Source organism: Capricornis sumatraensis, chromosome 19 (genome assembly GCF_032405125.1).
Source record: "Capricornis sumatraensis isolate serow.1 chromosome 19, serow.2, whole genome shotgun sequence".
Classification (NCBI taxonomy): Eukaryota; Metazoa; Chordata; class Mammalia; order Artiodactyla; family Bovidae; genus Capricornis; species Capricornis sumatraensis.
Window position 1 is genome coordinate 52601268 of NC_091087.1, and position 15365 is coordinate 52616632.

Sequence of the window (15365 nt, forward strand, 5' to 3'; positions counted from 1 at the left end):
CTTTAGCTTCATCCCTTCCAAAGAACACCCAGGGCTGATCTCCTTTAGAATGGACTGGTTGGATCTCCTTCCCGACTATAGTTGTTACATTTTGCATTATTTGGAAGTTACAGCTGCTCCATATACTTACTATTGTCAGTCTCTTAAATTTTAGCCATGCTGGTGGGTGGTTAATGATTTCTCACGGTGGTTTTAAATTTATATTTCCCTAATGACTAACAGTGTTGAGTATCTAATCATGTGCTTATTGGCCTAAAAGGGAAACTTCCTCTTTGTAATTTTGACACAGTGATATTATCTGATCCACAGTTGATTACTCAGGTTTTGTCACTTGTCACAATAATGTCCTTTGTAAGTTTCTCCTTCGCCCAGATCCAGTCCAGGATTACACATTAAGTTTAGTTATCTTGTTTCTTTGGTCTCTTTTCATCTGCAACAAAATTCTGTTTTCTTTGTCTTTCTTGAACTTTGACTTTTTTTTTTTTTTTTCTGAAAACTATAGACCTAATGTTTTGTAGAATGTCTCTCAGTTTGGGTTTACCTAATATTTCGTTATGATTAGATTCATGTGTTTTTGGCAAGATATCACAAAAATGCTGTTGTATCATTGTTAGGGTCTTCCCCTGATGGCTCACTGGTAAAGAATGCACCTGTCAATGCAGAAGTCTCAGGTTCCATCCCTGGGTTGGGAAGGTCCTCCAGAGAAGGAAATGGCAACCCACTCCAGTATTCTTGCCTGGGAAATCCCGTAGACAGAGGAGCCTGACAGGCTTTAGTCCATGGGTTGCAAAAGAGTTGGATACGGCTTAGCGACTAAACAACAATACTCCTTGTCAGAGTCATCGTGTCAAGAGGCACACTGTGTGAATATTGATAATGACTGTGTTGCCCAAGAAATTTTTTGTCTATCCTGATGTTATGTAGAATTCTATTTTCTTCTAGGTTTGGCTCTTGCATTTAGATTTCACAATTTTGGCTTTTGGGTTTAGACTTTCACTTTTTAACCCTTTATGATCTGTAACTAATTTTTGACTGTGATGTGAGCTAGAGATTGAGGTACATTTTTTTCTCCACAGTTTTATTAATTTTCTTCTCTGTTCTCTGTTTCTCTGATTCTGTTTTTTATTGTTCTGTTCTCTTTGAAATGTATTTGCTCTTTTTCTAACTTAAAGTGAAAACTTGGATCAGTGATTTTAGACCTTTCTTCTTTTCGTGTAATCAGTTAAAGCTAAGTATTAGTCTAGTGCAGTCCACAAATATTTGTGTGTGTGTTATTACTTATATATACAACTAGATATATAAAATCTAAAAATGAAATAACTATAACAAAACACAAACAGACTCACAGATATAGAGTCCAAATTGGTGTTTACCAATGGGGAGAGGGAATCAGGGAAGGGACAAGATAAGGGTAGCAACCAACAAATATTGATGAAAAAGTTGGCTTAAACCTCAACATTCAGAAAACTAAGGTCATGGCATCTGGTCCCATCACTTCATGGCAAATAGATGGGGAAACAATGGAAACAGTGAGGTACTTTATTTTCTTGGGCTCCAAAATCACTGCAGATGCTGACTGCAGCCATGAAATTAAAAGATGCTTGTTCCTTGGAAGAAAAGTTATGACCAACCTAGATAGCACATTAAAAAGCAGAGACATTACTTTGCCAACAAAGTCCATCTAGTCAAAGCTATAGTTTTTCCAGTAGTCATGTATGGATGTGAGAGTTGGACTATAAAGAAAGCTGAGTGCCGAAGAATTGATGGTTTTGAACTGTGGTGTTGGAGAAGACTTGAGAGTCCCTTGGACTGCAAGGAGATCCACCCAGTCCATCCTAGAGGAAATCAGTCCTGAATATTCATTGGAAGGACTGATGCCGAAGCTGAAACTTCTATATTTTGGCCACCTGATGCGAAGAACTGACTTATTAGAAAAGACCTTGATGCTGGGAAAGATTGAAGGCAGGAGGAGAAGGGGATGACAGAGGATGAGTTGGATGGATGCCATCACTGACTTGATGATCATGAGTTTGAGCAAGTTCCGGAAGTTGGTGATGAACAGGAAAGCCTGGCGTGCTGCAGTCCATGGGGTTGCAAAGAGTCAGACATAACTGAGTGACTGAACTGAACTGAATATTTTATATCACTTAGTTCAAAATATTTTCTAATTTCTTGTGTAATTTTCTTTTAATCCTTGGGTTATTTGGAAGTATTATTCAGAAATATTTGGAACTTTTCTAGGTATCTTGCTGCTGTTGACACTCTATAGTGACTGCATCAATTAACATTCCCACCAGTAGTATACAGGGCTTCACTTTTGTGTGTGTATGTGTGAGTAATCAGCAAACATGTTTCAGATTTTAATATTTTGAAATGTATTGAAACTTATTTTATGACCTGAAGCTGTGGTTTGTCTTGATGTTCTATGTATTCCTGAAAGGAAGAAATATTCTGCCATTATTGGATGTATTCTCTTTTAGGTATCGATCAAGTCAAAGTGGTTAATACTATAGTTTAGCTCTTCTGTATCCCTACTGATTTTTGTCTACCTTTTCTATCAATTATGGAGAAAGAAGTGTTGAAATCTCCATCTATAATTATAGACATTTGTGAACTGAACTGAACTGATGTTCCTCCTTTCAGTTTTGTCAAGTTTTGCTTCTTGTATTTCCAAGCTCTGTTCTTATTTATGACTGTGACTTCCTTATATATTGATTTTGTTGTCATTACAAAGTGTCCCTTTTTATTTTTTATAATACCCTTTTAAAAAAAAAATCTATTTTGTCTCAAATTAGTATTGCTACTTCAACTTTCTCAAGCATGCCGATGCATGCGTGCTGTGTATTTTCTTCCTACTTTTCACTTTCAGCTTATCCATATTGCTATATTTAAAGTACATCTCTTATAAACAGTATTTTTAAATAGGATTGAATTCAGGTTTAAAAAAGTGGGACTAATCAAACTGAAAAGGTTTTGCACAGTGAAGGAAACTGTAGACACCACGAAAATGCCACTTACTGAATGAGAGAAGATACTTGCAAAGGATATATCAGATAAAGGGTTAATATCCAAACTATACGGGGCTTCCCTGATAGCTCAGTTGGTAAAGGATCTGCCTGCAATGCAGGAGACCCTGGTTTGATTTCTGGGTTGGGAAGATCCACTGGAGAAGTGTTAGGCTACCCACTCCAGTATTCTTGGGATTCCCTCGTGGCTCAGCTGGTAAAGAATCCTCCTGCAATGCGGGAGACCTGGGTTTGATCCCTGGGCTGGGAACATCCTCTGGAGAAGGGAAAGGCTACCCACTCCAGTATTTTTACCTAGAGAATTCCATCCAAAATACTCAAAGAACTCATATACCTTAACATTAAAAAAAACAACCCAATTAAAAAGTGGACAGAAGACCTGAATAGACATTTTGCCAAAGAAGACGTGCAGATATCAAAGGCACATGAAAAGATGCTGAACATCACTAACACCAGGAACATGAAAATAAAAACCACAGTGAAATATCACCTCACAACTGTTGGAATGGTTATTATTAAAAAGACAACAAATAACAAGTTTCACAGGGTGTGGAGAAAAGTGAACCGCTGTGCACTGTTTATAGGAATGTAGCCACTATAGAAGACAGTATGGAAGTTCCTCAAAAAGCTAAAACTAGAACTACCATATGATCTAGCAGTTTCACTCCTAGGTATTTATTGGAAGAAAATGAAAACACTAATTTGGAAAGATAAAGGCCCATCCATGTTTACTGCAGCGTTATTTACATTGCCAAGATATAGAAGCAACCTAAGTGCCTATCAGTAGATGAATGGATAAAGAAGATGTGGTATGTATATGTATCACAACAGAATATGAACTCAGTCTTAAAAAAGGATGAAATTTTTCCATTTGCAACAACATGAATGTACCTAGAGGGTATTATGCTGATGTAAGTCAGACAGAGAAAGACAAATATTGTATGATTTCACTTATATGTGGAATCTAAAAAACAAATTAACCAACATAATAAAACAAAAACAGAGTTATAGATACAGAGAACAAAGAGGTGGTTGCCAGAGGGGGTGAAGGTGGGGGATGAGAGGAATAGGTTGAGGAAGATTAAGAGGTACACACTTCCCAGTGTGGGAAATATAATCAATAACAGATAGTAACCTGAATAGATAAGTTGTGGTCAACCTGTCTAGACTAGAGATCTCTTCAAGAAAATTAGAGATACCAAGGGAACACTTCATGCAAAGATGGGCTCGATAAAGGGCAGAAATGGTATGGACCTAACAGAAGCAGAAGATATTAAGAAGAGATGGCATGAATATACAGAAGAACTGTACAAAAAAGATCTTCACGACCCAGATAATCACAATGGTGTGATCACTCATCTAGAGCCAGACATCCTGGAATGTGAAGTCAAGCGGGCCTTAGAAAGCATCACTACGAACAGAGCTAGTGGAGGTGATGGCATTCCAGTTGAGCTATTTCACATCCTGAAAGATGATGCTGTGAAAGTGCTGCACTCAATATGCCAGCAAATTTGGAAAGCTCAACAGTGGCCACAGGACTGGAAAAGGTCAGTTTTCATTCCAATTCCAAAAAAAGGCAATGCCAAAGAATGCTCAAACTACTGCACAATTGCACTCATCTCACACACTAGTAAAGTAATGCTCAAAATTCTTCAAGCCAGGCTTCAGCAATACGTGAACCGTGAACTTCCTGATGTTCAAGCTGGTTTTAGAAAAGACAGAGGAACCAGAGATCAAATTGCCAACATCTGCTGGATCATGGAAAAAGCAAGAGAGTTCCAGAAAAACATCTATTTCTGCTTTATTGACTATGCCAAAGCCTTTGACTGTGTGGATCACAATAAACTGTGGAAAATTCTGAGAGAGATGGGAATACCAGACCACCTGACCTGCTTCTTGAGAAATCTGTATGCAGGTCAGGAAGCAACAGTTAGAACAGGACATGCAACAACAGACTGGTTCCAAATAGGGAAAGGAGTACGTCAAAGCTGTATATTGTCACCCTGTTTATTTAACTTCTATGCAGAGTACATCATGAGAAATGCTGGACTGGAAGAGAAACAAGCTGGAATCAAGATTGCCGGGAGAAATATCAGTAACTTCAGATATGCAGATGACACCACCCTTATGGCAGAAAGTGAAGAGGAACTAAAAAGCCTCTTGATGCAAGTGGAAGAGGAGAGTGAAAAAGTTGGCTTAAAGCTCAACATTCAGAAAACTCAGATCATGGCATCTGGTCCCATCACTTCATGGCAAATAGATGAGAAACAGTGGAAACAGTGTCAGACTTTATTTTTCTGGGCTCCAAAATCACTGCAGATGGTGACTGCAGCCATGAAATTAAAAGACACTCCTTGGAAGAAAAGTTATGACCAACCTAGGTAGCATATTCAAAAGCAGAGATATTACTTTGCCGACTAAGGTCCGTCTAGTCAAGGCTATGGTTTTTCCACTGGTCATGTATGGATGTGAGAGTTGGACTGTGAAGAAGGCTGAGCGCCGAAGAATTGTTGCTTTTGAACTATGGTGTTGGAGAAGACTCTTGAGAGTCCCTTGGACTGCAAAGAGATCCAACCAGTCCATTCTGAAGGAGATCAGCCCTGGGATTTCTTTGGAAGGAATGATGCTAAAGCTGAAACTCCAGTACTTTGTCCACCTCATGCGAAGAGTTGACTCATTGGAAAAGACTCTGGTGCTGGGAGGGATTGGGGGCAGGAGGAGAAGGGGACGACAGAGGATGAGATGGCTGGATGGCATCACCGACTCGATGGACATGAGTCTGAGTGAACTCCGGAAGTTGGTGATGGACAGGGAGGCCTGGCGTGCTGCGATTCATGGGGTCGCAAAGAGTTGGACACAACCGAGCGACTAAACTGAACTGAACTGATGTTTCTAAAACAAGCAAACAAATTTAAGAAAGAGATCAGATTTGTGGTTTCAAAGGCAGGAAATGGAAGGAGGACAAATTGGATGAAGTTAGTCCAAAGACACAAAATTCCAGTTATTTAGATAAGTGCTAGGGATATAATGTAAAACTTTATAAATACAATTGTTTTATTATCTATTTTATTTCATATTTTCTGTTTATCAAATTCACACTACTGTGTATCATACATAAAAGTTGTTAAGAGAGTAAGTCCTAAGGGTTCTTATTGATGAATGCTCATTAAACTTACTGTGGTAATCATTTCATAATATATGTAAGTCACATCATCATGCCATATACTTTAAACTTATACAGTGTTGTATTTCAATTATATTGCAATGGAATTAGAAGGAAAAAAAAGTACATGTCTTATATACAGCATTTTTGGTAGTGTTGAATTTAAATATTTTATTTTGGTATTGTTTTATATTTATCCAAAAAATTTTTGGTTCCTCTATTCCTACTTTTATGTTCTTTTGGGTTAATCAAATGTTTTTTAAAAATTTCATTGAATTCTTTTGTTGGCTTATTATCTGTACTTTTCTATATTTTTAAATATATGCATTGGGGTTATAATACGAATTCTTAACCTAGTCCACTTAGAGTTTAGATTATTTGTTCAGTTCTAAGTCATGTCCGATTCTTTGCAGCATCGTGACTGCAGCACACCAGACTTGCCTACCTTCATTATCTCCCAGAGTTTGCTCAGACTCACATCCATTGAGTCAGTGATGCTCTCTAACCATTTCATCCTCTGCTTCCCCCTTCTCCTTTCACCTTCAATCTTTCCCAGCATCAGGGTCTTTTCAAATGAGTCAGCTCTTCGCATCAGGTGGCCAAAGTATTTCAGCTTCAGCATCAGTCCTTCCAATGAATATTTAGGATTGATTTCCTTTAGGATTGACTGCTTTGATCTCCTTGCTGTCCAAGGGACTCTCAAGAGTCTTTTCTAGCACCACAATTCAAAAGCATCAATTCTTTGGCACTCAATTTTCTTTATAGTCCAACTCTCACATCCGTATATGACTACGGGAAAAACTATAGCCTTGACTATTTGGACTTTTGTTGGCAAAGTGATCTCTCTGCTTTTTAATATGCTGTCTAGGTTTGTCCTAGCTTTACTTCCAAGGAGCGAGAATCTTTTAATTCATGGCTGCAGTCACCATCTGTAGTGATTTTGGAGCTCAAGAAAATAAAATTTGTCACTGTTTCCACTTTTTCCCCATCTGTTTGCTATGAAGTGATGGGACCAGATTCTATGATCTTAGTTGTTTGAATGTTGTTTTAATTTTCATTCTTTTTCACCCTTCATCAAGAGGGTCTTTAGTTCCTCTTCACTTTCTGCCATTAGAGTGTTACCATCTGTGTATCTGAACTTATTGATATTTCTCTGGGCAGTCTTGATTCCAGCTTGGGATTCATCCAGCCTGGCATTTTGCCTGATGTACTCTGCCTATAAGTTAAATAAGCAGGGTGACAATATACAGCCTTGACAAACTCATTTCTCAATTTTGAACCAGTCCTTTTTTTATTCCATGTCCAGTTCTAACTGTTGCTTCTTGACCTGCATACAGGTTTCTCAGAAGATAGGTAAGGTGGTTTTAAGAATAAACCATCTCTTTAAGAATTTTTCACAGCTTGTTGTGATCTGCATAGTCAGAGTCTTTAGTGTAGTCAATGAAGCAGAAGTAGATGTTTTTCTGGAATTCCTTTGCTTTTTCTATGATCCAGTGGCTGTTGGCAAATTGATCTCTGGTTCTTCCTCTTCCTTTTATAAATCTAGCGTGTACATCTGAAAGTTCTCAGTTCATATACTGCTGAAGCCTAGCTTGAAGGATTTTGAGCATTATCCTGCTAGCATGTGAAGTGAGTACAATTGTATTGTAGTCTGGACATTCTTTGGCATTACCCTTCTTTGGGATTGAAATGAAAACTGACTTTTTCCAGTCCTATGGCCACTACTGAGTGTTCCAGGTTTGCTGGCATATTGAGTGCAGCACTTTAACAGCATAATCTTTCAGGATTTGAAATAGCTCAGCTAGAATTCCATCACCTTCATTAGCATTGTTCGTAGTAATGCTTCTTAAGGCCCACTTGACTCCACACTTCAGGATGTCTGGCTCTGGGTGAGTGACCACACCAGTGTGGTTATTAAGACCTTTTGTATGTAGTTCTTCTGTGTATTTTTGCTACATCTTCTTAATCTCTTCTGCTTCTGTTAGGTCCTTTCTTTGCATTCATTTATAACTATATTTTCCTTTAAATTCTTAAATCTATTTATAATAGCTACTTTAAATTTCTTGCCTGCTCAACTTATGCAGCTCAATTCCAGAAAAATAAACGACCCAATCAAAAAATGGGCCAAAGCATTCTAACATGTATACTATCATGTAAGAATTGAATCGCCAGTCTGTGTCTGACGCAGGATACAGCATGCTTGGGGCTGGTGCATGGGGATGACCCACAGAGATGTTATGGGGAGGGAGGTGGGAGGGAGGTTCACGTTTGGGAACGCATATAAGAATTAAAGATTTTAAAATTTAAAAAATAAAAAAAATTTTAAAAAAATGGGCCAAAGGACTAAATAGACATTTCTCCAAAGAAGACATACAGATGGCTAACAAACACATGAAAAGATGCTCAACATCACTCATTATCAGAGAAATGCAAATCAAAACCACAGTGAGGTACCATTTCACACCAGTCAGAATGGCTGCGATCCAAAAGTCTGCAAGCAATAAATGCTGGAGAGGGTGTGGAGAAAAGGGAACCCTCTTACACTGTTGGTGGGAATGCAAACTAGTACAGCCACTATGGAGAACAGTGTGGAGATTTCTTTAAAATTGCAAATAGAACTGCCATATGACCCAGCAATCCCACTGCTGGGCATACACACCGAGGAAACCAGAATTGAAAGAGACACATGTACCCCATTGTTCATCGCAGCACTGTTTATAATAGCCAGGACATGGAAACAACCTAGATGTCCATCAGCAGATGAATGGATAAGAAAGCTGTGATACATATACACAATGGCGTATTACTTAGCCATTAAAAAGAATACATTTGAATCAGTTCTAGTGAGATGGATGAAACTGGAGCCAATTATACAGAGTGAAGCAAGCCAGAAAGAAAAACACCAATACAGTAAACTAACACATATATATGGAATTTATAAAGATGGTAATGATAACCCTGTATGTGAGACAGCAAACGAGACACAGATGTATAGAATGGACTTTTGGACTCAGAGGGAGAGGGAGAGGGTGGGATGATTTGGGAGAATGGCACTGAAACATGTATACTATCATGTAAGAAACAAATCGCCAGTCTGTGTTCAATGCAAGATACAGGATGCTTGGGGCTGGTGCACGGGGATGATCCAGAGAGATGATATGGGGTGGGAGGTGGGAGGGGGCTTCAGGATTGGGAACTCATGTACACCCATGGCGGATTCATGTCAAAGTATGGCGAAACCAATACAGTATTGTAAACTAAAATAAAGTAAAAAAAAAAAAAAAATTAAAAATAAAAATAAATTTCTTGCCTGCTAACTCCAGCATCTGGACCTTGGGTTGATTTCTTTTGACTTTCTTCTCTCTTGACTGTGGGTCACATTTTCCTATTTCCTCTCTTGTTTATTAATTTTTAAATTGTGTTTTGGACATTGTGATGGGCATGTTGTAAAATTCAAAGGCTTTGGATTCTGTTATCTTCCTCTAGAGGTAATTGATTTTTTGGTTTGCCAGACTGTTAAACTTGGTTAGACTCAAAGTCTAAACTCTGCTGCTTTTGCTGAAAGTGAAAGTGTAGTCGCTCAGTCCTGTCTGACTCTTTTTGACCCAGTGGACTGTAGCCTGCCAGGCTTTTCTGTCCATGGAATTTCCCAGGCACGAATACTGAAGTTGGTTGCTGTTCCCTTCTCCAGGGGATCTTCCTGACCCAGGGGTCAAATCCCACTCTTCCGCATTGCAGGCAGATTCTTTACCATCTGAGCAACCAGGGAAGCTGTTTTTGCAGTGGATAGTAATTGAAATTTTTGTTCAAGTCTTTCACCTGTTCCCCCCACCCCCCACCCTGGGCTCTTTGGAGTCACTTCTGTACATGAGTAGATCAAGAGCTAAGGATTTAGCAGATTTATACACAGATTTTTGCAGTTACCTCTTTCCTAATATTCTTTTTATAACTTTCCAGCCTCTCTGACAACCTGAAACTCTTATCTTCTCAAACCAATTGATTATGATCTCTCAAACCAATCAGTCTACAGTTTTCTGGTTGATTTTCAATTGCCCCTCTCTACCATGCTGACTTCCCTGGTGGCTCAGACGGTAAAGCGTCTGTCTACAATGTGGGAGACCCGGGTTTGATCCCTGGGTTGGGAAGATCCCCTGGAGAAGGAAATGGCAATCCACTCCAGGACTATTGCCTGGAAAATCCCATGGACAGAGGAGCCTGGTAGGCTACAGCCCATGGGGTTGCAAAGAGTCAGACATGACTGAGCGACTTCACTTTCACTTTCACCATGCTGACTAGAGTGCCCTCTGGCAAAAAGCTGTATACAGGCAAATTTCTCCTGCTGCAGATAACTTCTTTTCTGGTTATCCATAGATGCATAACAAATCACCCCAAATATAGTGGCATTAAACAGAAACAATCACCTATTATTATTATGGTTCTAGGGTTTGACTGAACTCAGTTGTGTGGTTCTTGCTTGGCTCTTCTACTGTTGTGATCAAATGGAGGCTAAAGTCATCTTGAAATCTCCCTCACTCTCATCGATTTGACAGTTGATGTTGGCTTTTGGCTCGGACTAGGTTCGACTTTCAGGTAGAATACCTGTGGATGACCTCTGCCTGAGCTTTTTAATAATAGTTGGCTTCTAAGAGCAAGCATCCCAAGAGGGAGAGCCAGATGGAAGCTGTATTTCCTTTTATTAACTGGCCTTGGAAGTCACATAGTGTCACTTTTGCCACACTCATGCATTGAGGCAGTCACAAAGAAAAACTTCTATTCAAGTGGGGGGAATTAGACTCCACCCTGGTGGCTCAGAGAATAAAGCATCTGCCTGCAACGTGGGAGACCTGGGTTTAAATCTCAGGTCAGGAAGCTCCCCTAGAGAAGGAAATGGCAAGTTACTGCAGTATTCTTGCCTGGAAAATTCCATGGATGGAAAAGCCTGCTAAGCTACCATGCATGAGATTGCAGAGTCGCACACAACTGAGCAACTACACTTTTGAGGGTGAGGAATGTCATAATTTTTCAGACATGTTTTAAAACTATCAAACCTTTTAAATGTTGTGTTCCCTTCAATTTTTCCTTGCTTTTGGTCATTCTCTGCTAAGTCTCTGCTTCAGTTGTGTCCGACTCTGTGTGACCCCAGAGACAGCAGCCCACCAGACTCCCCTGTCCCTGGGATTCTCCAGGCAAGAACACTGGAATGGGTTGCCATTTCCTTCTCCAATGCATGAAAGTGAAAAGCGAAAGTGAAGTCGCTCAGTCGTGTCCGACTCTTCATGACCCCATGGACTGCAGCCTACCAGGCTCCTCTGTCCATGGGATTTTCCAGGCAAGAATACTGGAGTGGGGTGCCATTAAATAATTACTTTTTATATAGATAATGTCATGTTATCTGGTAGTCCATTATAGACTACTTTGTCATTACCAGGAGTAGAACTTTCTCTCCTACGTTTCTTCCACCCATAGCACTCATCACCTTTGCCATTCATATATTAACTTGTTTATATTGTGTCTCTTCCCATTAAAATGCAGGCTCCATTAAGTTGGGATTTTCTCTCTTTAGTAACTGCTAGGCAAAAAAATTGAGTAGGTACTGAACAAATTTTTGTTGATGAATGTTGAATGAATTTTCAGCTCTTCAAAATAGCCATGCGTAACCAAATCCTCTTGATAAAAGAGGAGTACAAATTATAGAGCCTTGTTCTTGCACATGGTTACATTGGTAGACTAGCATATCTCAGATTAATTTCTCCTTGGTTTACAGAATAGAGCATAGAGATTTTGACATTTTATTCTCGTCATTACTGCTGTATGTGTCAGTTTAGCAGACTAGATAACTGATTACAGCTCAGTTGAAATACCATGTTATGTACTTTGTGAAGTGTAAAGCACTGTGAGATTATGAGATATCAGATAATTACATGCAGTTGCACCTGGTAGGCTAGTCTTTACAGATTTCATTTTGAAAGCATATTTCTGTATGTGTGTGTGTTTGTGTATTTTTAAGGAAAGAATATTTTGATTTTCCAGAACAATAATGGAAGTTATAGCTGTATGTTTATGATAAAGACCTTACTAGGTTCTTATTATTTTATCTGACTATTTTTTTAGGAACTTAAGAGATTTCAGAACTTTGTAAAATACTGTCCTCCTTTTGATGTTGTCATTGATGGGCTCAATGTTGCCAAGATGTTTCCTAAAGCTCGTGAATCTCAAGTTGTAAGTACAAGTTTTGTTATTCCGCATCTCTAGAAATATTTATTGGACTCATTTGTGATCTTCCTTGTTTCTCTTAGTTCCCCATTTTCCCTTCCTCTAAAAAGAAGTTCTCAAAAGTGCCACAGTGACCAACCAGTCATCTAAGATTCACTGTTTCTGTTTCTGACAAGTAAGTGGCTGTTGCTGGCTGGGCAAGAGTGAAAGATTCAAAAGTCTATGTAATAAAGGGCCAGTTCAGCCTTTTTTTGTGTAACCTTTAGCTAACATTATAGGTCTCTACTCTTTGGGCTATTCTATCTTGTCCCTGTGGATCACATCCCTCCACTTGAAATTTATCAATTTATACTATTAAGAGGTGTTAATCACTCATTGGGGCATCCCTGAAAGCTCAGTTGGTAAAGAATCCACCTGCAATGCAGGAGATCCCGGTTTGATTCTTGGGTTGGGAAGATCCACTGGAGAAGGGATAGGCTACCCATTACGCACATATCTGTTCTTCCAGACATGCTGTGTTCATAAATTAAACTAAGCATTTCTTTTTTTGGTAAGATAATCATTTGTTCAATCAATTTCTAAGTGTCTTAGTAGTTTTTAATAGGAATATAAGGATTTTTTTTTATAGCATAGTGAGCAATTATTTTAATTCTCATTTTTACAGATTAGAAAATTAAGGCCAATTTTGTACAGTACATCCTTAGAAAGCAGTCATAACATCAAAATTTGATTGTAGAGAGCTCTTGGGTTTCAGACTTGTGGATCTTACCACTGGCAATCTATGGCCATTTATCTGTAGTTAAACTATTATTTCGTAAAAATTGCTGCCAACTTAAAAGCTTTTTCTCAGAGATTCTATCAATACTGGTCCAATTTGACCATTTATACTCAGAAAAGCTTACAAGTACTCACAAAGGACAAGGTTGATTTATAGAAATTTCTTTATATGCCTTTCCTTTGTTTGTGGCTGCATTTTTATGGTCAGATATGTACTTTTTACTGCTTTATTTTTAAAAAACACAAAAGTAAGTTGAAATTATTTTTGTCTCTTAGGTACTCGAGGGGTCTTTTGAAGCAGTAACATTGACAAAGACAAAGCCAGAATAGGAAACATGAAAGTATTATCACTAAGGCATGGTAGAGCTCAGAATCAGAAGGATTCATTCCCATTTAATCTGTGAGAATAAAAAGTTTCTTGTTTGTGTACTTTTTGGTTGACTTTCAGCTTCAAACGAAGCAAAAGATTAGCTTGCCTGAAATATGTAGCCCAAATGGGCTCACTTTTGCCAGTACAATGTTGAATATGTTGTAGTGGACACATCTTCCAGCTTTGTGGGAGAAAACTGCGCACATTTTTTAAGATTTTAGCAGATTTTGGCAAGTACAGAGGCAGAGAACAAATGATGGGCCAGGGAAATCATGATGTCTGCCACTACTTTTAGCTTCTACTCAATTTAATGTAAGCAACAGCTTATGTGACAAGTAGTTGTTATTACCCAACTTTTCAGAGAATTTGTGGCAGTGCACTTGGCATTATATTTGGGAAATTTCAGCTTGGAGACTCAGCTTAAGAGACATCACCTGAATAGCATTTAATAACATTTTAAATAGCTTTAAAGTAGCATTTTAGATTAGAAGTTAAGAATGGGGATTCTGGAACCAGGCTCTTTATAGTCAACTTACCACTTTAAATTGCTTTCATAGTTTGAGTGATTTATTTAACCTCTCTGTGCCTTACTTTCCCAATTTGTAAAACAGACCTAATAATAGTACCTATCTCTTAAAGATGTTGTGAAGAATACTTGGTATATACTAAGTACCTAATAGGTGTCACTATTATTGATTACTATTCAAAGTAACTTCCCAAATGGAACTGTAACTCTTGCTTTCAGCTATCCCCTGTTGAGCAGTTTAAGATTTTCTCCTGTTTTGTCATCCATGTCAATGGAGCTAAAAGGAAATAACAAATCTCTGCCTTAGTATTAGATTTAGTATTACTGTTAGACTCTAGGTGAGGTACTCAAATAATACTTGATTGAGAATTGAAGCCAGTTCCATCAAAAACTTAAGACAAATTAAAAATATGATTTTAAGAAATGTTATTTTCTTATGATTATAAAAGTAATGCATGTTCATAGTAGAAAATTTGGAAATTATAGAAAAGAAAATTTTATATAATCCTAACATTCAGCTATAATCACGGTCAATGTTTTATTTCCTTGCAGTATTTTTCCATTTTTTTTAACCTAAGTGAGCTTATATATCTATATTTTAATTCATAGTTGTTGAAAACTCTCAGTAAAAGCAAAACTATAAAAGGAGTAAGAGAAATCAGGACTGTTTTAAAATATTTAAGATGAAAGGACCTTTGAAGCATATATAAAATTCAGGAACTCTAATGGGAAGAATAGAGAAATTTGCTGGAAGGTAAAAAATACTATAACATTGTTTAAACATAAAAACAAACTGAAAAAAAAAATTGTAGCACAAATGACAAAGGGCTAATTTCCTGACTGTACCAAGGTTTCTTATAAGTAAGTCTGTAAGAAAAAGAAGAACCAAGCAGTAGAAAAGTAGTTTAACCTTATTCATAATTATAGTTATGCAAATGAAAATGTTTGTCTTCTAGACTGGCAGAAATTTAAAAGTTAATAGTATCCTATATTTTGATTGGTTTAGAGAGGTAGAGAGGAGGGTTAGGATTCAAGAACAAAAAACAAGAATTAGGATTCCTAATCTTTTCCTTTGTGCACACTTTAAGACAACTATATTAAGAGAGAGAGAGAAAAACGACAAATGAGTAGGTAAAGAATATTTCTTTTCTGGGCTATTTTATTAAACTTTGTTTACAAATTTTAAAAATGTTTGACCATTTTTAGATGTAGTTAGGTACAGTGTTTTTCTGGTGGGTAATTTGGCAGTAACTTTGAAGGCCTAAAATGCTGAAATTCTTCTCTTAGGAA

The 15365-nt window shown here is 37.9% G+C and overlaps 1 protein-coding gene across 1 annotated transcript in view; it reads left to right on the forward strand.

Annotated features, from left to right (window-relative positions):
• The window catches only part of PRORP (protein only RNase P catalytic subunit), a 135450-nt gene that overhangs the window by 43513 nt on the left and 76572 nt on the right, over positions 1-15365 (forward strand). Inside the window, exon 4 of the mRNA XM_068990976.1 lies at positions 12301-12408. Within this exon, the coding sequence (XP_068847077.1) occupies positions 12301-12408 (108 nt within the window). The remainder of the gene's footprint in view (positions 1-12300; positions 12409-15365) is intronic.